Source organism: Perca flavescens, chromosome 11, assembly GCF_004354835.1.
Source record: "Perca flavescens isolate YP-PL-M2 chromosome 11, PFLA_1.0, whole genome shotgun sequence".
NCBI classification, from domain to species: Eukaryota; Metazoa; Chordata; class Actinopteri; order Perciformes; family Percidae; genus Perca; species Perca flavescens.
Genome location: NC_041341.1, coordinates 23240826 through 23265198, shown reverse-complemented (window position 1 = coordinate 23265198; position 24373 = coordinate 23240826). Strand labels below are relative to the sequence as shown.

The 24373-nt window shown below is 42.2% G+C and overlaps 1 protein-coding gene across 1 annotated transcript; it reads right to left on the bottom strand.

Annotated features, from left to right (window-relative positions):
* Positions 1-6090: 6090 nt before the first annotated feature.
* LOC114563660 (matrix-remodeling-associated protein 5) lies at positions 6091-23242 on the bottom strand. Its single transcript, XM_028590458.1, has 12 exons — positions 22859-23242; positions 22028-22254; positions 21766-21895; positions 19294-19535; positions 18846-18997; positions 14417-18021; positions 13190-13331; positions 11345-11480; positions 9719-10933; positions 9421-9628; positions 8497-8718; positions 6091-8282 (listed from the first exon to the last, which is right to left on the bottom strand). The coding sequence occupies exons 2-12, from the start codon at positions 22213-22215 to the stop codon at positions 6108-6110; spliced, it is 8415 nt and encodes a 2804-aa protein (XP_028446259.1). The 5' UTR covers positions 22216-22254; positions 22859-23242; the 3' UTR covers positions 6091-6107.
* Positions 23243-24373: the final 1131 nt, after the last annotated feature.

Here is a 24373-nt window from a genome sequence, read left to right as displayed (position 1 = left end):
CATGAATGGCCTTCTCTAGATCGTGCCGGTTAAGGAAGGGCTTAACTTTAGCCAGGAGACAAGCTAATCTGCTTGTCAAATTTCATGCTGCAGTCAAACATCACCCCCAAATTTTTGACAGCTGGTTTAATGTATGAAGCCGTTTGACATGCAAGAAGTACTGAAGATAATACTCTTTTATCTTCATTCAATTTAAGAAAGTTATGTGAAAGCCACAACTTAATAGCATTAATAAAACTAAGCAAGGAGTTTAGTGCTACACAGTCATTTGGTTTCATAGGCAAATAAATTTGCTAATCATCTGCATAACAATCAAATGAAAGGTTGTGCTTGCCTATACTTGCCCCTAAAGGCAACATATATAAGGAAAAGAGGATGGGGCCAAGAATTGAACCCTGTAGTACCCCGCAAGAGAGAGGAGCAGGTGACGAGGAAAAGTAACCAATAATGACAGAGAAGCTTCTATTTGGCAAATAGCATTTAAGTGCTGAGTCTCGGATGCCTACACAATGATCAAAGCGAGAGAGGAGGGCTTCATGGTCCACCGTATCAAAAGCCGCAGTGAGGTCCAAAAGCACTAACACAGCAGGATTCCCTGCATCTACAGACAAAGCAATTCAAATCATTGTGCACTCTGAACAGTGCTGACTCAGTGCTGTGCAAGATCGGAAACCAGATTGGAATTTTTCAAACACATAGTTCTATTGTAAAAAGGCTTGTAACTATATAAAAACTACTTTTTCCAAAACCTTTGAAAGAAAAGACAGATGAGAGACAGCTCTAAAATTTGACAACACTGAGGGGTCGACATGAGGCTTGACCACAGCATGTTTAAAGCCAGCGGGGACAGAACCTAAACTAAGACAAGAATGAAAAAAAACTTGACCCAATAGTATTATTAAAACTTCTTTCACCATCCTGGCGGGAACAATGTCTAAAGGGCAGTTGATAGGTTCCATGTGTTGCACCATCTCAGTGAGCAAACACACTACAATTTGAGAGTTTTTTTGGATGTTCTTCCAGACTTTATTTGACATACTATACTATCACTTATAACCTATATAACCTTCAAATTAAGAATGCTATAGTCAACAGCATCTATCTTTCTCATTACACTTTTACTGACATGGACCTTTTATAGTAACTATCTAAAGCCTGTTTTACAGTTCTGCAGAGTCTCCACGCAGAGCTTTTGCCGTATCCTACGTAAGTGGCCTAATGTTTATACATGTGCGCTGGTGTGTGCGTTGAGCCGGCATGTGTGTGTGTGTGTGTGTGTGTGTGTGGGGAGTGGGTGATAGAGCGAGGGAGAAGTGACGGCGATTAGCTTTGGAGAGTACCGACTCTAGAGTCATAGTGAGAGAAACAATGTGTCTCCCCTGTGTTTTCTGACCAAGGTGGGAAATCTGTAGCAAGAAAAGTTAACCCTCTCCTTGATTTCATGTTGTCTATGGAGAAGGAGAACCAGGAAATGAGTCAGGGGAAATGCAACGCTACCAAGCGTCGCTGCGACTGTCACCTACTGGGTACTGCCAAGGTGCTCTTGAGCAAGGCACCGACCCCCCAACCGTTATTTAAGTTGTGAGTCGGTTGTTAAATCCAACCTTTACCAGTGTTTTTTTCTTTATCATAAAGAAGTCTTTTATGGATAAAAGTCTGTGCCTGAACTCATTAAAACACCTCAGAGGAAGAAGACGGTCCCAACATGTTTCTGACTTCTTTTAGGACGAGACTAAAAACATTTTAACTTACGACTTTTTATTTAGAAAAATTATGAATTACTATACTAAATATGAGTGAGTCTTAAGTGAATAAGTCAAATCACAAAAACACTGCAGTCATGTGAGATGGGTCAGATAGCTCAGGATGATGTTTTTCAACATATTATACTATACATTTTTATGACATTTTGCGACATATTATACAATGACACTAAGACTCACTCATGTTTAGTATAGTAATTTATAGAAACATTTTATAAAATGTCATAGTATAGTTTGTCGAAAAAATTCATAGTATGTCAAAAAAAGAAACAAGCTTCTGTTTTCCTAACATTCTCTCATCACCCTAAGCTATCTGACTGGACACACAGGTTTATGTTTTGGGTATATTTATCTTTTTCACTTTGGATATTCAAAACTTACTGCAACACATAAGGTTTGAATACCCAACCTTCAGTCTTCTAAGCATTCTCCTTTCACCCTGAGCTATCTGACCCAACACACATGACTTTGCTATTTGACATCTTCACTTAAGACTCAGTGATATTTAGTATAGTGATTCATAAAAAATGTCATTAAAAGTCATAGTATAGTACAGTGCAGGCCAAAAGTTTGGACACACCTTCTCTTTCAATGCGTTTTCTTTATTTTCATGACTATTTACAATGTATATTCTCACTGAAGGCATCAAAACTAGGAATGAACACATATGGAATTATGTACTTAACAAAAAAGTGTGAAATAACTGAAAACATGTCTTATATTTTAGATTCCTCAAAGTAGCCACCCTTTGCTTTTTTGATAGCGCTGCAAACCCTTGGTGTTCTCTCACTTAGCTTCATGAGGTAGTCACCTGAAATGGTTTTCACTTCACAGGTGTCAGGGTTAATTAGTGGAACTTTTTCCCTTATTAATGGGGTTGGGACCATCAGTTGTGTTGTGCAGAAGTCAGGTTGATACACAGCTGACGGCCTTATTGGACAACTGTTAGAATTCATATTATGGCAAGAACCAATCAGCTAAGTAAAGAGAAACGAGTGGCCATCATTACTTTAACAAATGAAGGTCAGTCAGTCCGGAAAATTGCGAAAACTTTGAATGTGTCCCCAAGTGCAGTCACAAAAAGTTGTTTAAGCGCTACAACGAAACTGGCTCACATGAGGACCACCCCAGGAAAGGAAGACCAAGAGTCACCTCTACCGCTGAGGATAAGTTCATCTGAGTCACCAGCCTCAGAAATCGCAAGTTAACAGCAGCTCAGATTAGAGACCAGATGAATGCCACACAGAGTTCTAGCAGCAGACACATCTCTAGAACAACTGTTAAGAGGAGACTGCGCGAATCAGCCCTTCATGGTCAAGTAGCTGCTAGGAAACCACTGCTAAGGAGAGGCAACAAGCAGAAGAGATTTGTTTGGGCCAAGAAACAGAAGGAATGGACAAGTGGAAATCTGTGCTTTGGTCTGATGAGTCCAAATTTGAGATCTTTGGTTCCAACCTCCGTGTCTTTGTGCGACGCAGAAAAGGTGAACGGATGGATTCTACATTCCTGGTTCCCACCGTGAAGCATGGAGGAGGAGGTGTGATGGTGTGGGGGTGCTTTGCTGGTGACACTATTGGGGATTTATTCAAAATTGAAGGCATACTGAACCAGTATGGCTACCACAGCATCCTGCAGCGACATGCCATCCCATCCGGTTTGCGTTTAGTTGGACCATAATTTATTTTTCAACAGGAAAATGACCCCAAACACACCTCCAGGCTGTGTAAGGGCTATTTGACCAAGAAGTAGAGTGATGGAGTGCTGCGCCAGATGACCTGGCCTCCACAGTCACCGGTCCTGAACCCAATCGAGATGGTTTGGGGTGGTCTGGACGGCAGAGTGAAGGCAAAAGGGCCAACAAGTGCTAAGCATCTCTGGGAACTCCTTCAAGACTGTTGGAAAACCATTTCAGGTGACTACCTCTTGAAGCTCATCAAGAGAATGCCAAGAGTGTGCAAAGCAGTAATCAGAGCAAAGGGTGGCTACTTTGAAGAAACTAGAATATAAGACATGTTTTCAGTTATTTCACACTTTTTTGTTAAGTACATAATTCCACATGTGTTCATTTAAAGTTTTGATGCCTTCAGTGAGAATCTACAATGTAAATAGTCATGAAAATAAAGGAAACACATTGAATGAGAAGGTGTGTCCAAACTTTTGGCCTGTACTTTACGTCGAAAAAGAGTTATAAAAAGTCAGAGTATAGTATGTCAAAAAAATGGTTAAAGATGTCATAGTATAGTTTGTTGAAAAAGTGATAAGAAAGAAATAGTACAGTATATCGATAAAAGTCATACTATATGGTATTTAAAGGTCCAGGTGCGTAGTTGATCTCAAAATGAAGGCCGAGTCTGAAGATGGGTGTGGTCCGAGCAAGGACGCCGGAAGTAAGGGCATAGGAAGTAGAGAAGGGGCCACCCCACTTTACACTCCAGCATCGTGGATGGTGTGATCCCATCGCAAGATGGTCTCTCATTTTCTTTCATACTAATGACTAAAATAGTGCACCATCACAGTGCACTGCTCATACATATACAGTAATGTCTAATTAGTATTAGTATTTAGTGGAATGTGAGCGCAGGGTGGTGCATGGAGGGTGGTGCATTGAGTTGCTCAGCAGGCTGCTGTGAGTTTTATTGCATTTCCCAGGGAGAGCAATATGATGTCATCAACATGTGTCTTAAGACCCAATTTCCTGGTTTGACAGCTGAGCTAGGGGATAAGGGGTTTCTGTTCTCATAATAAACTCAAGGAAAAGTTTCCTTCCTCACTCTTGCACTTAAACTATGTTTTCTTACTCTGACTCTACCCACACCAGCACATACTCTATGTCTGTACCATATTTCTGAACAAGTAAACACTTTAAGTTCTTTTTCCATTTTTTATTTATAAAATTAAGCTGTTAAAAATATAGCACACATTCATTGTGACTAGTGAGACCTTAAACATACTTAATATTTAATAATTTCTCCCTTTATAACAAAACGCTTGCATCTTTCTACAGAGTCTTTACAAGACAAATAATTTAGGACAAAATTAAAACATCAAGGAAGAGAGGGAACATGAAAACTATGAGCTGCTGGCTTTGTGCACAAGCTTAGGGCAGGCTCTTGAACCACACATACATTTATACAATCTTTAATATTAAAATAATCAGAAGATGACTCTTCAAAGAGCTGAGTATTGTGTTTACATGAATGCTTTGTACAGTTTCTCATTCAGCCCTAGTAATGCTATGGGAATGTAGCACTCGATGGTGGTACAACAATATTTGTCAAGATTTGACACCCACAAATAAGTCCTGACAAGAGTTGAAAGTTCAAAAAGTCCTGAAACTGGAGGCCCTTTATCCTCATGTCTGTTACACATTCAATGTAATGTGTAGGCAGTATAATGCAAATAAGGCTGCCAGTTTAAGTTACTGTTTGCTATATATTCATTACAACAACAAACTCCAACCCTTTTGCTAATATGTAGCTTATAAATAAATAAAAAATTCAAAAAGTATGTCAATAGTTACAGTAATAAGGTACGGGAAGTATTTTGGGAATGAAGTTCCAATTTGCAACATTTATTTTATATTATAAATATAAACCAAGATCAAAAATGATAAAATTATCTGTCATCACATTGAATATGAATGTGCCTGTAGACAGTTGTTGACAGACAGCCTTGTGTGATTATGTGTTGTGTGTTGTGTTAGTGTATGAATGCATAAAGTAATGAAATAAAGCAATCAGGCTGGGATTCAGCAATACTTAAGTTCAAAATTATTTTACATGCGCAAAAATCTTTTTTCAGTGAGATATACAGTTTTGTCCATATTGCCCAGAACTATATTTTAACACAAGGCAGGGAAACCAGAAACCAAATATATGGTGCATTTTAATTGACTTCTTCGATCATTACTTCAAAATGGGTTTTAGGCCGCTGAGACAGACAATTCAGCACAACAGGTTAATGGTGTACTGCCAGCTACTTTAAACAAGCCTCAAACAATCTATTTGTCTATGCAGAGAAAAATGCCTGATGCTGTATCTGCAGAGAATCACATAAGTCCTGATGTAAAAAAAATACTGTATTGAAAAAACAACTCATACATTGAAAATACATGCATGAGACATACACCTGTATATTAATAGTGTCTTTTCTGAGATTCAACAGTATCTCCTGCACAGAGCCTTGCAGTTCCTTTGGGCATGTGGAACACATATAGTGTTAACAGCTGCATGTGTGTGTGCGTGTTTGTGTGTGTGTGTGTGTGTGTGTGTGTGTGTGTGTGTGTGTGTGTGTGTGTGTGTGTGTGTGTGTGTGTGTGTGTATTTGTGCGTTTGCTTCACTCAATTATATAACATGCAGGTAAGTCGCTTTGGTGTCCACTCCTATTACATTTTTGGCGGTGCATCTGTAAAATCCTGTATCCTTACTTGTCGGGTGCTGTATCACCAAGGAACCTTGAGGGCTAAGGTAACGGTTGCCGTAGATACGAGCCTGACCCATCACCCTCAGCTGCGTCAGGTCTGGTGTTTCCCAGGTGATTGTCGCCCGGGGTGTTGCTATCGTCAGGCACGGCAGCTCCACCGCAACCCCGGATCGTGTGTAGGTCGCAGGGGAGGGGCCTGTTGTGATGCGTGGGGGGTAGGCGATGACAATGACAGGAACCGTGACAACTGAAACTGAGGAGAAGTCTTCAGCGGTGGATCTGCAGGTGTAGGTGCCACGGTCGAACACGGAAGCCTGTTGTACTGTTAGTGTTCCATCCTCTTGGACTAGATATCGGCCTGAGTCCCCACTCTCGCCCTGGGACAGTACCTTGCCGCTGGGCATGGTCCATGAGAGAGAGCCATGGGTGTGAGAAGCAGGGCAAAGCAGGCGAAGGGTCTCTCCATTAATGATGCTCACTAAGGGAGCTGTTCTAGTGCTCACTGCTGGCTCTGCGATGCGGCTAGTTGAGTGGGGTGGAGGACGAATTGGACGAGGTGCAGCAGGTAAAGGCTGGGCTCTGTTTAGGGGCTTTTGAGTAACTGGTATTCTTGGATGTAGCGTCTCAGGCGACACTGGCCTTGAGCTTAAGGACTGAGCTGAATCCAATGAAGCTCCTGAGTGAGGCACCTCTATTAAACCAGCACTTTTCTGCACAGGCATTCCCCTTTGTGGAGATCTGGCCTTCTCCTGTGGCTCAGAGACCTCCAGCTCCACCTGTATTCTTGTCTGTCCTCTCTCACCTCTAACCACACATACCAAGGTCCCGCCATCACTGGCCCGCACTCCTCGAAGCTCCAAGGAGCCGTTTCGGTGCACAGTAAGTCGGCTGCCGTAGTAAGGAGCTGGGAACACGCTATTACCAGGCAGAAGCCAGGCCAGACGAGGGGGAGGGGAGCCTTGGGAGGGGCATGGCAAAACAACAGTTTGGCCTTTCACTGCCTGCTGCTTCACTGTAGTTACCACACCCACAACTGTGTTAGTAGAGTTTTTAGTACCTGTGTTACTAGCTGCTATACTAGTACTACTTCTACTACTACTACTACTACTAGTACTACTACTACTACTACTACTACTACTAAATGCATTTCCTCTGAGTGTGCCAGTACCAGCTCCAGTGTTAGACGCACTGCTGCTAACAACTCCAACATTTCTGGAAGTACCACTTGTCCTGCCATTGTCTCTACTGGTGTTAGCATCATTGCCAGTCTTTCGTACAATGACTTCATTATTGTTAGTCCCAGGATTCCTTTCTACACCATCTTTTCTAACTGCGCTGGGACTGTTACTATTACTCATAATGCCAGGTCCATTTAGATTTATTCCAATGTTACCTGCTTTAATGCCTATATTCCTAGCCGCGCTCGCCCCGACACCAATTGCACTGCTACCAAGTTGTGTTGTAATTCCACTAAAAGGCCTGTTCAATCCATCTCGACTATCACTCCGAATGGCAGGATTAAAGCTACTGGTTGCTATGTTAGCTCCAGCGTTTGGTACAATGTTTCTTATCCTGCCATTATGATCACTATAGCTACTATTACTGCTGTTATTGCTACCAAGCTTGCTTGTGTCTCTATTGGTAAATCCATACTGGTTTATCCCTGCATTATTAATGCTATCCCCTGATCGACTGTTATGATTAATGCCAGGCCCATTGCTAGTACTCCAACCTCTTCCTCCCACATGGCCACTCAATCCATGGGTGTGAGCCTCCACCTCCAGGCCCACCACCATGCTCCTCTCCCCGGCTGGGTTGCTAGCTCGGCATGTATAGTTTCCTGTGTCGATCTTTTGAGCCAGACGAACCTCCAGAGTTCCATCTGAAACCACCACAACCCGCTCAGAATAAAAACCAGATCCCAAACTTCGTGGAATGACACGTTGTGACGGGGAAAGCCATGTCACCGTCGGGGCGGGAACTCCTGCAGCCTGGCAGCGAATTGTGGCGGTTGCTCCATGATGTACTTTGATGACGTGGTGGCTTCTGTTATCAGTGAAGGTTGGTGGAGATGTCATCATGACCTTTACTTTGATCTTAAAAGATTAAATTTGAATGAAGGATTTAAGTTACGACCAAATTAATTTGTCTTTTCATTTATTTTGTGTGTATTGTGAATGAGAGAATTAAAGCATAATTAATTAATAGAGTAATATAACAACATTTTAATTTGATTTTCAAGTATAAATTAAAAAATTTACTAATAAAAGTAAATTAATATTCTTCTGCAGGAGAAAATATTTGTCTTACCTTCATAGTGTCTTGACCTCCTTGATTCTCAGCATAACACGTGTACTCTCCCTCTTCTCCCATACCCACTGCTAGAACCAGTAATGTCCCATTGTCAAACACAGTTAACCTCTGTGCTCGCCCTCCTCTGTCTTCCCCCTGCAACACGCTGTTCACCATGGTTCCATCTGGTAGGCTCCAACGGACAGCTGGGTCAGGCAGTCCTGATGCCAGGCAGTCCACCTGAAGGCAACAGGATTATTATTGCTATCATTTAAAAGTGTTGGTGGCTTTTATTTTGATGAAAACTGAACTTCTGAGAGCTGTTGAGTGATGCATACTGTACTGTACATTTAGGCTTTATTAAGGCTGTATTTAGTCCCTTAAACATAAAACTCACAGTAGAATCGCTGCTAAGCCACACAAATTTAGGCGAAAAAAAAAGCTTGTTAATGTTTAATGAAATTACAAATGAAGGCCAACAAAATCCCACAATACGATGTCCTCTTTCTTGCATTTTCCCCCCGCCTGACATTGTTTTTCACTGAGCTTTTAAATATTCATGCGTGAAGTACTTTCCCCTGAAGGCTGCTGTTGATGATTCATAACAGGCTATGACTTGACAGGTCGTTCTTTTCTTTTTAGTCAAAAAATATCAAGCCCTTTTTGATAAAAACAAAAACAAAGACACAGCTTGAAGCTGTAGAAACCTTTGGCACCAGGCCCAGCGATAGAAGACACCCAACACACAGCAGAAATAACAAAAAATAAGGCTCTGAAAGCTCAACAGTGGAGATGTGGGAGATGGAATGTTTTAGATTTAGATTTCAACAGAGTGGGGTGTGTGATATAAAATTAATTGCTGTTATTTGTTTATTGAGTAAACATCATTACTGGGAGCAAGGCAGAGATGAACTATGATTCTGCTTTTTACATTTAGCTCACCTTCAGTGGTTTGCCAAATGACACCATCTGATTGAGTGGCTGCTTGGGCTCTATCTTGGCAGGCTTGGTAGCTACAGAGACACGCAGGAGGCGATAATCATCTGAGACCTTGTTGCGCGCGATACAGAGGTAGTCTCCAGCATCCTTCTCTGTTACTGCCTGAACTGACAGGGTGCCATTAGGGTGCACCTTCAGACGTCGGTCAAAACTGAAATTCAAATGTGGACAAACATATAAACAAATCACAAAAACAATACACATATAGCGTGAGATAATGCAACCTTCACAACCCCCGTACCTGAAGTGCACGTCCACCAGTTTCCTGTGCGGGGTCCTCCAAATGATGATGGGTGATGGGTTGCCAGTTACAGAGCAGTGGAGCTGCAAACCCCCCCCATATTGGACAGTTGTGATGGAGGGTGACACAGAGACAATACGGGCTTTATTGAAGGGGGAGATGGGCAAAGCAACTGAGGCTCTGCTTTTGTCAGAGGGGGAAGAAAAAGTAACTCTTGTGTTGTTTAAAATGCTGGGCGAGACTTTGGTGTTATTTGTAGGCACTGTGGAGAGTTGGAAGAGAGAGGAGAGTTTTGTTTTGTTGATGTTGGTCAAGTGTGTGGGGGAGGCAGTGACTGCTTTATTGATTTTAGGAAGTGAGTAAGTGGAATTGGGTTGGTGAAGGTAAGACGATGAGCGAGAAGAACTAGGGGACAGCGGCAAGGTCCTGGCTCTATCAAATGGTGATGAAGGGGAGAGTCTAGTGGAGTTGAACAGATTCGAGGGGTGCCTGGGGATGGACAAACTTCTGTCTTTATGAAGTGAAGATGAAGGAGTTTTTTCAGTAGCAACTGCTTTTGCTTCTTCATTGCTTGCTCCTCCCTGTCGCCTCTCTCCTTCTGATCCCCCTTTAATTTCTACCCTCACTGTTCTCTTATCGGCTCCAACAGCATTACTTGCTGTGCAGTCGTAATTCCCTAAATCCTTAGGTCCAACTCCTCGAATATGCAGTGTTCCATTGGGCAAGACAAAAAGGTTGCCATGGAGAAACTGGGATGGCCGAACTAGAGTCCCATCTGGGATTCGCCAGCGCAGACTTGGTGGCGGGGCACCTCGGGCAGAACAGTGAGCATAAACAGGCCTCCCTGGATACAAGAGCAGGTGTTCCTCTCTGGGTTGCTGTATCACCGGGGGCAACGAGGACACGTGTACACGCACAGAGGCACTGGCAGTACCTGCTGAGTTGGAGGCCACGCAGCGATACACTCCTCTGTCACTAGGTAGTGTTACTGATATATGAAGGGTTCCATTTGTGTCCATAGTAATGTGCCTGGTTGAGGGAGCAGTGGAGGTCAGGACAGAACGGTCAGGCAAAACCCAAGAGAGCAGAGGGCTGGGAACGCCATCCGCCAGGCACTCCAAGTGCACATCTCCACCCTGATGAATGGTAGCTTCTCTGTAGCTGGCCAGCTGCATCCGAGGGGGGCGGGTCCACACTTCCAGGGTGGTTAGCAATCTATCATAGAACAATAAAGCACACACATGCTCAATATCGAAACACATAAACCAATTTACAATATACATTTCAAATGAAACAAATTATAAATAGCATATGACACATTTAGGAAACACCCACCACCAAGGCGTGCATACACAATTAAAACAGGAATCCTGATCACACAGATACAGACTTCATAAAGAGAGATTTGCATTTGACTTTAGGCTGCTTAAAGATGTTAAATCTATTTCGTCTGTAACTGTATTTTCACCTGTAAAATGGGTAAAATACCAACACAGCATACATTGTACTTAATAATTAAATTGCAGTTTGCCTTAAGCCTTTGCAAGTAATGTTGTCCCATGGTCATTATAACTGAATGGTATACGTTTCATTATTAATATTCCTAACTGGTATCAGTAGTCTCACCTGTCACGACCCAGAAAGCTGTGTGCACTGCAGATGTATGTGCCCCTGTCCTGCAGCTGAACATTCTGGATAACAAGGGTGCCATTTGGCAAGACCTCAAAACGCTGAGCCCTGGATTGGATTGACATCACTGCTCCTGAGAGAGAGAGAGACAGTCAGTCAGACAGACACACAATGAGAGAGAGCAGCAGTGAGGAGACAGAGTGGGAAAACAGAGACAAATTTGGAAAGAAAGTTAGAGAGTGAGTAAGAGACAGAGAAAAGGAGGACCGGGCGCATGCCGAGTGGCACAGCGTGAAGTAAGCAGCAGTGATGCAGTGCACAAAATGTTCCATTACTTTCTTGCAATATGTCTTTCCCACATGGCAAGTGAGAGAAAAGCCTTTTGTGTGCATGCCAGTGCGTAATGCTGGGTGTTAATGGGTTATTTCATCAGTGTAAAATGTGTTCATATTCATCTAGTTATAGTACACATTAACTCTGAGACTGATTTTCCTTTCAAATCTATGACCTTAGGATGTAAATACAAACCTTTTCTTATTCTGTTTCAAAGGTACAGTCTGTAGTTTTTTTTAAATGAGTACAGTGCCCATTCAAAATGTGTTTGGAATGGGTTGATTGCTTGGCCTGTGCTATTGCTGCTTGTAGCATTCTCCAGAACCCTTGTAGCCCAAAATTATTTACAGAAGGACCCCAAAGCACCTAATATGCAACCACACTGTATAGCCTATTACTGCCCTACTGTGTACTTCTAACTGAGAGGAAAACATTGTACTACATTTAGCTGACAGAGAACATTGCAGATTCAGATTTTACTAACAAAATGTCACAATTAAAATGTGGAATAATCAGGGACATTTGCCTCATGGACTCATGGTGCTACGCCATCCGCCACCCAATCCGAGCCCATTATGAGATCCAGTCAGCAAAAATCTGCATTAATCAACCACCAGAACCAGACGGAGTAGAGAGACTGACTCACAAAGATGGAGTCAGACAGCTCCGGAATGTGAGTGTGTGTGTGTGCGCTGCTTGAGAGAGAGGTGGGAAAAAGGTGGTAATTTCCAAACAGGCTTAGTGGCTTGACTGTTAACGTTAAGTATGGATTTGATTAGTGGGGGTATCAATATATAGTGTCTGGCTTTTGTTTGATATTTACTGTCGGCAACAATGCCTTTTAATTGAATTTCTTTTTAGTGAAATGCTCTGAGTGAATTTAAGCTGGGCTTTTATTGCGAAGGGTAGACATGGAAGAGCCCGTTTTATTCTCAACATGTTTAACTCAACCTTCATTGTTCGGTCTTTTAGTTTAATTTGCAGTTTATTAATATCCAATATCCAATGCTGTCCAAACTGCTCCAAATTCCAAACCCCACGTTTATTGCGTACCCAGGAAACCAAGTGTGAAGTTGATTGTATGAACAGTTCATAAGATATTTCAAAGACAGATGCACACACACACACACACACACACACACACACATACATACAGAGGTTCACCGATTTATTAGAGAGATTAATTATATGTATATTCTCATATATAATTGACTTCTGGAGAAAAAATAAGCATTTCTAAGTTTCCCAACATAATAAAAATAGATTAAAGTATAAATAAAAGTATAGGCCGGAAGCCTGTTTCAGAGAGCATCTGAAAAACGTTGCTGAGTTTTTATATCAGTCCATGAATCAGATTTGGCTGGCCTCCAAGTGGATTTTGAATGTAAATGTAAAGTGCAGATAAAACTGAACCCTGATTTATCTATTCATACATTTAGGGGTGTTTTTGAATATGTGCATGTGTGTGTATGCTGAAATAAATGTGTATATCTGCTGCACTGTGTGTACCTGTGGCAACCTTGGTCCATGTGATGGTGGGCTTCGGCTCTCCTTGAGCCTCACAAGCCAGCCTGGCAGTGCTCTCTGCTGGGAACGACACTGTCCTGATGTGTGGGTCTGCAATCCTCGGTCTGGATCTTGCAACTGGTGCCTATGAAAAAGTTTTAGTAAAGAGATTATAGTGGCAATGTAATGAACCATTGATGATTATAACTAGAGGCAATGAAAGCATGGCTCCACTAATGAAAGATTATCAACTTTCGTTACGTTGGTCTTGGAGTTTTACAGTACTTTTTCAACTAAACCACAAAGCATGTGGTTGGAGGACTTGCAAGTGAACAACAACTTCAGCCCAGCAATGGATACAAAAAATGAGAATTGTTAACTCTAATAGCAAAAATGTACATTACAGTAATACAACAATGTTATCAACAGATAATTTGGCCAAGTGCTATCTGTTTAAAGATTTTCTAGGAACAACACCTAACCAAAACGATAGATGAATCAAAATGTAGTTGTGGAGGTAAGGACGAATACCATTTAACATCTGTACCAAAAGCCACAAGGTAACATTAATATGTAAACTCTTTGGTAAAAAAAAAAGTTCAGGTTCACAAATTCAGTATGGCATTACTGTAATCCCAGATTATGAATCATTGCTTGTGTACCCAGTGGTTTGATCTGCAGAGGCTTGCCAACAGAGCTCTGGAAATTAATTAACAATTGATTATCTTAAATCCCTTGGGATTAGGGTCTCAAAACACATAATGTTAGTGATTAGGGAACATGTGTTTTTCATATCTTCTTTAGATCTGGCAGAGCTCGGTAAAATCCGTGAAATTAAAGAATTGTCATAAACATCCCTGAGGTTTTAAAGCAGGTCATGTGGATACAGATTAGACTATTTTCAGATCTTTTGTGCATTTCTGCTAAGCTTTTGCCCAAGGGGTTGCAAAGTCAAGTGCAGTGTGTGAGTGTGTGTGTGTGTGTGTGTGTTTATGTATGTGTATTTTCTGGGCCAGCACTCACTTAGAAAAGAAATGTTAATTTGAGTTTCACTTTGCTGACAACAACAGAAATAGCTTAATATATATGGACTGCAAACTACATTTAAGAGTGCACTTTAAGAAATAACTAATTGAATGAATGACTGAAAATAGGAAAACATTACATAAATTAGCAATTAAATTAAGAAATAATAGCAATACTATGTTATTTGAATCGATTTGAACTCACCCCAGGGGCAGCAGGGAGCAAAGGGGAGGGGGGCCGGTGTGGCCTTCTGCTGTGTGAATCAGGAATAGAATTAGTTCCAGGGTTCTTCCAGTCAGTAGGTCGACTCTGGTTTGGACCCCCAGAAACAGGCCTCCCTCTGGGATCAACTTGGACAACTCTCGGCCTCTCTCTTGATAATGCTGTGGTACTTGTTGATGTTATTGTTGTGGTAGTAGTAGAAGATGTACTGGTTGTAGATGTTTTGGCTGAGATGGCAAATCTATTACTACTAATAGGAGTAGTAGTTTTAGTAGCCATAGTAGTAGTAGTAGTAGTAGTTGTAGTAGTGGGGTTAGGAGTTGTGGGAATAGATTTTAATGAGATTGTAGTACTAGTAGCGGTAGTAGTAGTAGTAGTAGTAGTAGGAGAAGAAGAAGAGCTAATTGAAGAAGTACTAGTGGGAGTAGTATATGTAAGAATAGGAGTTGTTGTAGTAGTAGAGGTGAGAGTAGTTGTATTACTTCTGGTAGTGCTAGATGTTGGGATAATAATGGTAGTTGCAGTAGTCATGATGGGACTTGTATTCATAGGAGTAATTGTAGTTGTTGTGGGAAGTGTGTCCTCACTAGCTATAGTAGTATACGTACTTGTGCTTCCAGCAGGACTAGAACATATGCTCTTGAGAGTAGTGGAAGGAGTTGTTGTGATTTTTGCAGTAGTAGTTGTAGCCACAATGGGGACTGTGGAGGAAACAATTGAGGAAGGAGTGGGCAAGAGAGAGGTGGAGGAGTGGGACACATACGGTACACCCGACAAATTCCTCTCCAGGTCTTCACTGTGTTTGCTTGGGGGTCTATCATTGTGTTTGCCTAAGGCTGTATGTGTTTTTGTGTGTGTCTGTATGCTATGTGTATGTGTCCTGGCGTCAGTGTGTGGCACATGTGTCTGTGCGATCGCAGTACCCGAGTGAGTGGGTGCTGGTGTCGGTATGTTGAAGAGAGTGGACTCTGCAGTCTCTGGGATGGTGGCTGACTGAGTCACCATGTCTATATGTATCTTTGTGTGAGAGGGGGATAATGAGGTGAGAGAGGAGGAAGAGGGAGTCAATGAGGGGGGGGCAGATTGTGAAGAAGAGATACCATCAGCGTTAGAAACAGCAGAAGACAGAAGATTCAGTGCAACATCACTCGAAGCAGTCCTAATATGGTCAGTCCGTATCAACAAAATAGCTGGAGATGCGGTTGTTTTTGACAACAGGAACAACATATTCATTTGATCTGTGGTAGAGTCAGGTGTCGCAGTTTGTAATCTTGGGTTCATAGGGTCAGGGAGAGGTTGAGGTGGGGTCAAAGGTCGTCCCCTGGGTCTGTTGATGATTCGTCTTCGCTGTCCGATCCTCCTGCGAGAGTGCCAAGGGCTTTGAGGCTGGGAGTTTGGAACTAAATTAGGGACAAGTCCCTGCCGAGTGTTCTGAGGCCTGGTTCTAGATGAGTTGTTGTTTGCTTCTGGCTCATCTCCTTCCCTTTGTTCTAGGACAATTTCATTTGTTCCAGAGATTGGCTTAGATGTGGCTGGTTCTTTCTGTGTCTCTGGATTTGTCACTGTCTCTATCTGAGGAGATGCTTTCTCTGTCTGTATATGTATCTCTGTCTCATTCTCTATATCTGTCTGTGTTTCTGTGGATGTCTCTGTCTTTATCTCTGTGTCTGTTTCAATGTCTGTTTCCATCTCTGTGTGTGTTTGCATTTCTGTGTCAACAGCGTGAATGGGCTGTAGGCCTTCCTCTTGTAGATCAGTGTCATCAACAGATGACCCTTCAGTTTCTGCTTCCTCCCCTGCTCCCTTGGCTCCACCTCTCTTTGTATCATCATCTCCTTCATGTCCTCCTGTGTCTCTGCCTTTGACTCCTCCTACTGGTTCAGCTGTGGGCTTCCCTGCTGTGATGGTCTGGCTGTTATTAGTGTTAACAGTCTTTTGTCGTATTTTAGCCAGGAGGTCAGCCCATTTCTGAGGGTCTATCCTTTGTTTGTTTGTGGTAACTCTATGTCTGTTCTCAAAGCGGTTTCTTCTCTGGTCAGTGGATGATACAGATCCTCCTCCTCTTCTTAGGGAGCCTTCTCTTATAGGTCCACGTCTTCTGGGTTTTTGGATTGGATAACGTCTGTTTGGGGGAGGTTGGAGAGGTCTTGGACGCTTCCTATTGCCAACAAAACTTCTCTCTTCTTCTTCTTCTTCTTCTTCTTCTTCATTACCCGACCCTTCCTCCAATAGTAATGAAGCTCGTATCTTGGTTGACCGGCCAGCGGCTGACTGTGGCCCTCTAGGAAATGAAGTCCTAAGTGGAGGTGGATGTTGTGAGTTTAATTCCAGCTGCATGGACAGAGAGTCACTGCCGTACTGGTTGATGGCAATGCAGCGGTAATGACCAGCATCCCTCAGAGAAGGATTAGGCAGAGAGAGACTCCCATTTGATTGTATTGTGAGCCCACCTGATACAGCTAATCCTTGCCGTACTATGTTTCCATCTGGTAACAACCAACTTATATGAGGCACTGGTGAACCTGATGCCTTGCAGTAGAGATTGACGTGCTCCCCAATGTTTCCGGTGACAGGAGGTCCCACCTGCTCTCCTGAAAGCGGAACAGAGGACTCCTCGACTGCCAGGCGCAGCGGGAGAACATTCACATCCCTGCCTGCCCGGGCTATGCAGTAGTAGATCCCTGCATCTGAGAGCTGTACCTTGTGTAGAAGTAAACCAAAGGCTGATGCCCAGAGCCTACCATCTAGGCTGCTTGAAGGGGAGATGAGCTTGGATCCATCTGGGAGAATCCACTGTACTTTGTGATTACCAGAACTTAAAAGAGGGCATGATAGCTCCACCTTACTTCCTGCTATTGTCGCCAGTGCTGTGGTGGTATGATTAGTTGAAATTAACACCCATGGGTGGGAGGCAGGGGAGGATCTTGAGGGATGAGAAGCAGGGTCCGGATGAGCAGAAACTCTTGTTGAGTATATAAGTTGAACTCTGTGTCCATTAGACTGCGCTCTGTTTAGCTGTAGGCTAATGGCTGGCTGTAGCAACCACTGCGGTCTAGCTTTAACAGAAGCTTTGACTCCAGTGTGATAGTATCCGTCTGTCTCTGCTGCCTGTCTGTAGCGGTATGCCAATGCCGGGGCTTTACTCAGCATGATCTCCCTCTCCAGGTAAACCGCAGTTTCACTGTAGTAAGCTAGGATCCTCCAAAGTTTCTCATAGCTCTGTCTCTCCACAGGGCACTCCAGGGAGAGTGACAGAGCAAGGGAGAGAGGAGAAGAGGAGGAAAGGGAGAGATCTGGAGGAGGAGCAATATCCTGGTACTCAGAAGAGTAAGTAATGTTGCAACCCAGATCGACACTGCCCGCCTGTTGGTCAGACAGACTCAGAGAGGCAGTGCCTAAAGGCTCTCTAAAGGATTTACTTGATTGAATTTCACTGGGTTCTGTCTCCAAAGGTGTGTCTCTTCCTGGGGAGGGGATGACAGGCAAGCTGCATGATAGGTCAGTCTGGTCAAGCAAGCCCTGACCTTGAATGGAATTGGGCGAGGAGCAGATTGGACACTGAGGGCCGCTGTGACATTTCATTAAGCCTAATTGAAAATGAGAGGCAGAGAAAAATGATGTCAGAAAAGGCTGCATTACCACCTTTGGCATATCAACTGTGGATAACAGCATAGCAACTATACAAACATATTTGTGCACATTTCAGCTTTCTGCACATATTAGTGGTATGATATATTAGTCATGCCAGCTCTTCTTTGGCATATATTATCCTTTATAGCTCTTACTAATTTGGTATGGTTACTTTATCTACTCATAAATCAGAAAAATGCATCACTTCATTATTACACAGCAATCATTAACCTATATTCCAGCTGCCTGCACACATCAATGCTGTCATCATGGATTAGTCATGGCAGGTTAAGTCTGGCATATCAATGAGACACATTTTACGGTCCAGCCCTCACTCACATCTCAATAACAGCCACAAGACACACTGGAAGAGATACAGAAAATGAAGAAAACCAGAGAAGAATGTGTGATGAAAAGCAGGTGAAGAGATGTCAGAGATATCGAGGTTAACGAAACCAGATGTATTAGAAAGTACAGTACAATAATACCATCATTCTTTCATCTGGCTGGATTTGACATGTATTAAAATTTATAGAGTGGAATATTCAATAAATTAGTCTTCTGTTTCTCAATCCATTTCCCATGTTCCTTCTCACCTTATCTACATATTTATTTCTTCTCACTCAAGCAACCTACATGCTGCATTAACCTCCACATTTTTGTATCTCTGACTGAATTAATCTGTCTCAGAGACACAACCAATGACCAGCATAAACCGTGTGTGCTGATTGGAGACAAAACCAAAAGTGAAGACAAATCATATTTCCGACGCGACAGTTACCTGGATGAGCCAGACTCCAAGTGAGAAACCAGTTCATCCTACAGTCACAACTCCACGGATTAGCCTGCAGCATAAGAGTCTCCAGAAGAGGTGCTGTCGCAAAGGTCTCCTTGGGCAGAGTGGTTATACTGTTGTTGGACAGGTCTAGGTGTCTACAGGTGGGGAAAACAGAGCAAAGAAAAGATTGGATGAAGAGGGGGAGAGGGGACACCAAGGTTGAATTAAAGTCATAGAGGAATGGATGAAAGAGTGGGAGTGGGAGTGGAAGTGGGCAGTGAGATGTTAGGGGTAAGAAAATTTATGATTTATTATCATTTCCATTATGATCTTCATGTTCAGACCTCTTTAGAGGTGTATTTGTCTAACCACCAATGGATGTTACCTTTTTCTGATCAAATATTGTAACTTCCCCAACAATGATTATTACATTATATGCTGTAAAGCTCACCTGAGTGTAGAGAAGTAATATGTATTCAGCAGGGACAGTGTGCACAGAGTGTGAGGGTGCAGCTGATGCAGCCTGTTTCCTTGCAGACGCAGCAGCCTGAGGCTAGGCAGCTGGAGCAGTGCCCGGGGGTGAATGTGTTGGAGGAGGTTGTGATCCAAGTAGAGCCGCAGCAGTGAGGTCAGGCCAGAGAAGGTCAGAGATGAAGAGATCTCTCTCAGCTTGTTATAGCTCAGCTTTAGTATCTGTAGGTAAAAGGGGGAAGAAATAGAGCAAGCGAAAGCAATTACTAGAGCAATCAAATATAGTAATAGGCATCAAAGCTGATGAAGAAACCAAGTATCTGCTCTGGTCATACGCCATACGTCAGTGGACACCACATGCTTGTAAATTGAATTTATGACCAATGATGTGAGGGGAATTGGAATGAGGATGAAGAGTTGGGTGAAAAACTCTTTGTAAGCAAGAATAACTGAATGCAGTCTGTGTAAAATTTTAAAATATGGGAAAATACATCCAGCAGCACACACCCTCATATATTTGCTGAAAAACTGAGAAACTGAGAAATAGCCCACAGCATATAACCAGACGATATACAGTATGCTGTGAGTTTATCGATTCAAAGCAGGGAAGACTAAAAGGATATCCTAGCACTGGGGGTCTTCCACTTTTCAAACATAAAATTTAGCCCTTTATCCTCAGTAGAGGATAGAGGAAAGACTCCGGGGGATCTATTGATATTCTAGTCATGCGTGGAGAACCCACCAAATTTTAAGAAGTTACATCATGAAAACCATGTTGTGGAATTGTGTTTCTGTGGGCCTTATGATAAATCTGCTCTGCAGGAAGGCTATTTAGCTGAGAGATTTCCAGCTGCAGACAGATCTAGCACATGAAGATGTCAGCACATGGAAATATGGATCCTATTATCACACAATGGCAAATATATCAGTATCTGCCTGGGAGATGAAGGGAACAATTGCTTGTTGAGTAATATCACTTCCCCACAGACTGCTAACTCTGCCCTAAGTTGCTGCTAAAATGTCTAGTGTGTTTCCTGTCACTGAGCAGTGAAAAGAATGATGGCACATAAAGTATGCATTTGTTGTGCAGAAATTAGTGAAAAAAAAAATTGTGAAAAATTGTGAACAGAATCATGTAAACTGTTATATTAATTTGCATCGTGGCTTTACAGAAGAAATGTAAAATAAATCTGCAAGATTTAGGAATATTTATCAATGTAGCACCCTCTCTAAATCGTACCAAACTCTTGACAAATGCTAACTTGACATTCCCTGCTTTATTTATTTATAATCAGTTCTGAAATCAGCTCTTTTTAAGCTTTTTAAGTTTAAATATATTAATCTGTCATAGGGAGCTATGCAGACTGTAAACTGTAAGTGTAGAAGGTTTAAGAGCTGAGCTTTCTGCATCAAAGCTCCTGTGGTCCTCCCTGCCTAAGGCTGGAGAGGGATTAAAGTACTTTTGTGCAGACTTGGTCCAAGTTTGATTTGCAAGACTTTGTCCTGCAAAAACTTTTTCTCTCCTAAGAGTCAAAGGTTAAATATGTGACGAGACAATGTTATATTTTCCCCATTAAAAGCCATAATATTTTATAAGCCACCATTAATAGTTTGGTTTGGCAGAGGACAGTTCAGGACACTCTCAATGTTGGCTGCTGTTAAATGTGTGAGTTACAGGTCTACTGTAGTTCCATTAAGAAGAACTGTGAAACAAATGGAAGAAGAGGCCTCTGTAGAATCACCTCCCCTGCCTCAAAATGTTGGTTGCCTCAAATCGTTTTTTTAAATGTCCAATATGTAATATATTTACCGTAATAAATCCAAAAATGACCCCAATGCGTCATTAGATATTAAGGAAACATGCTAAGCTGAAATACTACCTTTTCTGACAACAATGCTAATTCCAGTATTTTCTCCTTTTGCAATTTCCATTCCGTGACAGAAGGGCTATAAATCGGGAAGAGAGGACCGTGAGTTTGCAGTGTGTTTAGCGATTCTTGCCGTAATTCTAAGCCAATAAAGTGTGTATTTCAGTCGGGTGGATAAGGACGGCTGGTTAGTGATATTTTTAGTGGTTCCTATCGTAATTCTAATTCGAGGAAGTGTGTCTGTCTGGCATGTGGAGAGGACGGCGAGGTTGTGGGGTTTTTAGCGGTTCCTATTTTAATTCTAAGCCGAAAAAGTGTCTGTCAGTTGGGTACAGAGCCTTGCGTGAGGACAGGCTTTTATGACTGTCAATATAGCCAGCATGTAATGTTAGCTACTCTCTCCAGTATTTTGAATTTGTACTGCAGTAACTATTTTAAACACTAGCTGTCAGTATTACATATTGCACCTTTAACTATCCTACCCGATAATCATCCGCTAGTTTGGTTTTGAATGGAATTCCTTCTCTTTTCAGTCCTATATTGGTGTGCCAAATACATGTTGTTGTTGCTCTTCTATTGTTTACCTGTAGTGATTTCATATCTCTGAACGCTGCATCTGGGAGATGGTGGAGGTCATTGCTGTGGAGCATTAGAAGCTCCACCTTCTTTAGCCCAGCCAGAGAACTGTCATAGATACTGCTGATGCTGTTGAACCTAAGGGTGGCACAGAAACAGCATCATCAACCTGAGATGTCAATAAGTCAACAAATTATTATAGTTCCATATTGGGTAAATAAAAGCACTATATTTTATGTTATTTGTGTGTGATTCCATTTATTCCCTTACCCTAAGTTTATGCGGCGTGTGTGTAGAGGCAGGCCAGAAGGTACAGTGAGCAGAGAACGAAAAGTACAGTGCACTTCGCTGGCCTGGTAGCAGTTACAGCTCCTTGGACAGCCCTGGCCCATGGGCACTACAAGTGTCAGCACCAGGAGAGTCAGCAGTGCCACCGGCACACACACACTCCGGTACATCTTCACTCCGCAAGAGGATAAGCCACGCTGGGATTATCACTGCCAAAGAGAAAACGGAAGTCAAGACTTATGGAGAACAGCAAAGTGCACCGCTGTGACATGTCTCAAAATCCAGATGGGAGCCTCTCTCTTGCGCGCACACACACACACACACACACACACACACACACACACACACACAGACACACACACATACACAAGTCAATTTTATTCATGCAGCCCAAAAACACAAATTTGACTCAAGAGGATTTGCAATCTGTGCAACACATGACACACTCTCTCCTCAGACCCATAGCCACTCTGACACATTGCACCTGTCTGAAACAAAACAGACCTTTGGCCCAGTAGGTTCATTGAATGACATATCACCATATCAATAAATAAAAACACTGGAAGAATTTAAAAGGAAGAATGAAGGATAAACTTCGAATTAGACCCCTATTAAACTCTCTCTCTCTCTCGCTCTCTCTCTCTCTCTCTCTTTTATCTAATCTCACACAGGCGCACAACCAACTGTAGAGCAATAGCTGCGAGAGGCTTTTTCAACTTGACGCTGAAATTAAAGTAAATTACGCGTTGTACCAAGAAGCCTCCAAGATTAATAGATTACTGTAATTCATAGTCATGGTTGATAAAAGCATACCTTGAAATCCTTTGGAGTTATTTCACAGAATTATTCATTTTGTCCATCAAATACTGATTTTTATCCAGCTGCCCGGTTCGGAAATTTGATATGCAATTAACCAGTTTATTTACTAATTAACTCCGAGATTGTTGAACTGAGTAGAAGGTCCCAAAAACGCTTGTCACGTAAAATGTCACTAAAGAGAGCGAGGAAAAACGTGAAAAGTAGCCACACTTTTGTCAACTCCGCACGCCAACCAAATGCTTTTCATAACATCCAACAGGTCTTCTTGCGCGCCTCCTGAAAAGCAAAGTACCGCTGGAAGCGGTAGGCGGACTACACAAAGGCGTCTGGCGCTGCGTGTGTGTGCGTTTGTGTAGATGACAGTGAATGTGTGTGAGTAGTGTGTATTTGAGCTTAGGAAAGGACTGAAGTGAACTTTGAGTGACGCTCAGGCAGAGGGGTTTGTCCAAGGAGGGGCTTTCTGGGAACACAGAGGTAACAAGTAACTGCGCTTCAGCTGCTTTTCTCTAATCTTTACACTCTGCATGTAGGCCATAGAAGAGGACATCTTCATGAAGAGCTGCAGCTCATTTTATATCACCATTATATCAATACATATCATTATAACTTTTCGGCTCACTCAATCTTTATATATTTTGTGATTTAATTAGGGGAATAGTTATGGCTTCTAGCTAGATTCACCTCACCAGTGCACTTATATAACTGTTGTTAAATAAACGTTTTCTTTTCAAAAACAGAATTTCTTTTGACCAGCTTCGAAAGAAAAACCTAATGAAACTTTCTAATGATGTGGCCTAATTAAGTTTTTCTCATGTATTAATTCATGTAACTGTTCCATTATATATTTTCTGTAAAGTGTATGTCCCTACATTACTGTAATGTCATTAACATTTCAGTGAATATTTCACACTGTCAGGTTAAAATACATCCTTGTGATGTTTAATATAAAAAAATATCAGAAATAGCTTTATGTTATCTTTGACAGATTGTTAAAACCCTTAAATCCCCTGAAATAACACAGAGTACATAACCTCTGTGTCATCAATGGTAGCTATATCCCAGGTTGCAGAATTTTTTAGATAAAATATAGTTCTAGTCAGGTCTCCAGAAATGTGGGTAAGATGAACTAAATAAGGCATTGTCTCAGGTTCTCAGGCACCCCATAATGATCACACCTCCTTCTGAGAGACGTAAATGAAGGAAGAACAAAAATAGACTGATGCTCCTCAGCTGTTGTCTCCTGTAAGCACAGTAACCCCCACCACCATCCTTTATATGTGTGTGTGTGTGTGTGTGTGTGTGTGTGTGTGTGTGTGTGTGTGTGTGTGTGTGTGTGTGTGTGTGTGTGTGTGTGTGTGTGTGTGTGTGTGTGTCAGGGTCACCACTGAATTCTCACATCAGCTGCCTGAATAATGGATTGTTAAATTAATCTTGAATAACTGTTTATCCCCCCAGCTTGACAGTCGACAAGCAAACATCCGTAACTATCTTTGAAAATGTGATTTGATG

Bases quoted from the DNA above. Each gene is read 5' to 3' on its own strand.
- LOC114563660 (XM_028590458.1), bottom strand. From the start codon at position 22,215: ATGTACCGGAGTGTGTGTGTGCCGGTGGCACTGCTGACTCTCCTGGTG. The intron at 19,536-21,765 runs GTAAACAATAGA...TTTTACCTACAG, and splicing joins GAGATATGAAATCACTACAG to ATACTAAAGCTGAGCTATAA. The intron at 13,332-14,416 runs GTGAGTTCAAAT...ACTTTTTCATAG, and splicing joins TGCTCCCTGCTGCCCCTGGG to GCACCAGTTGCAAGATCCAG.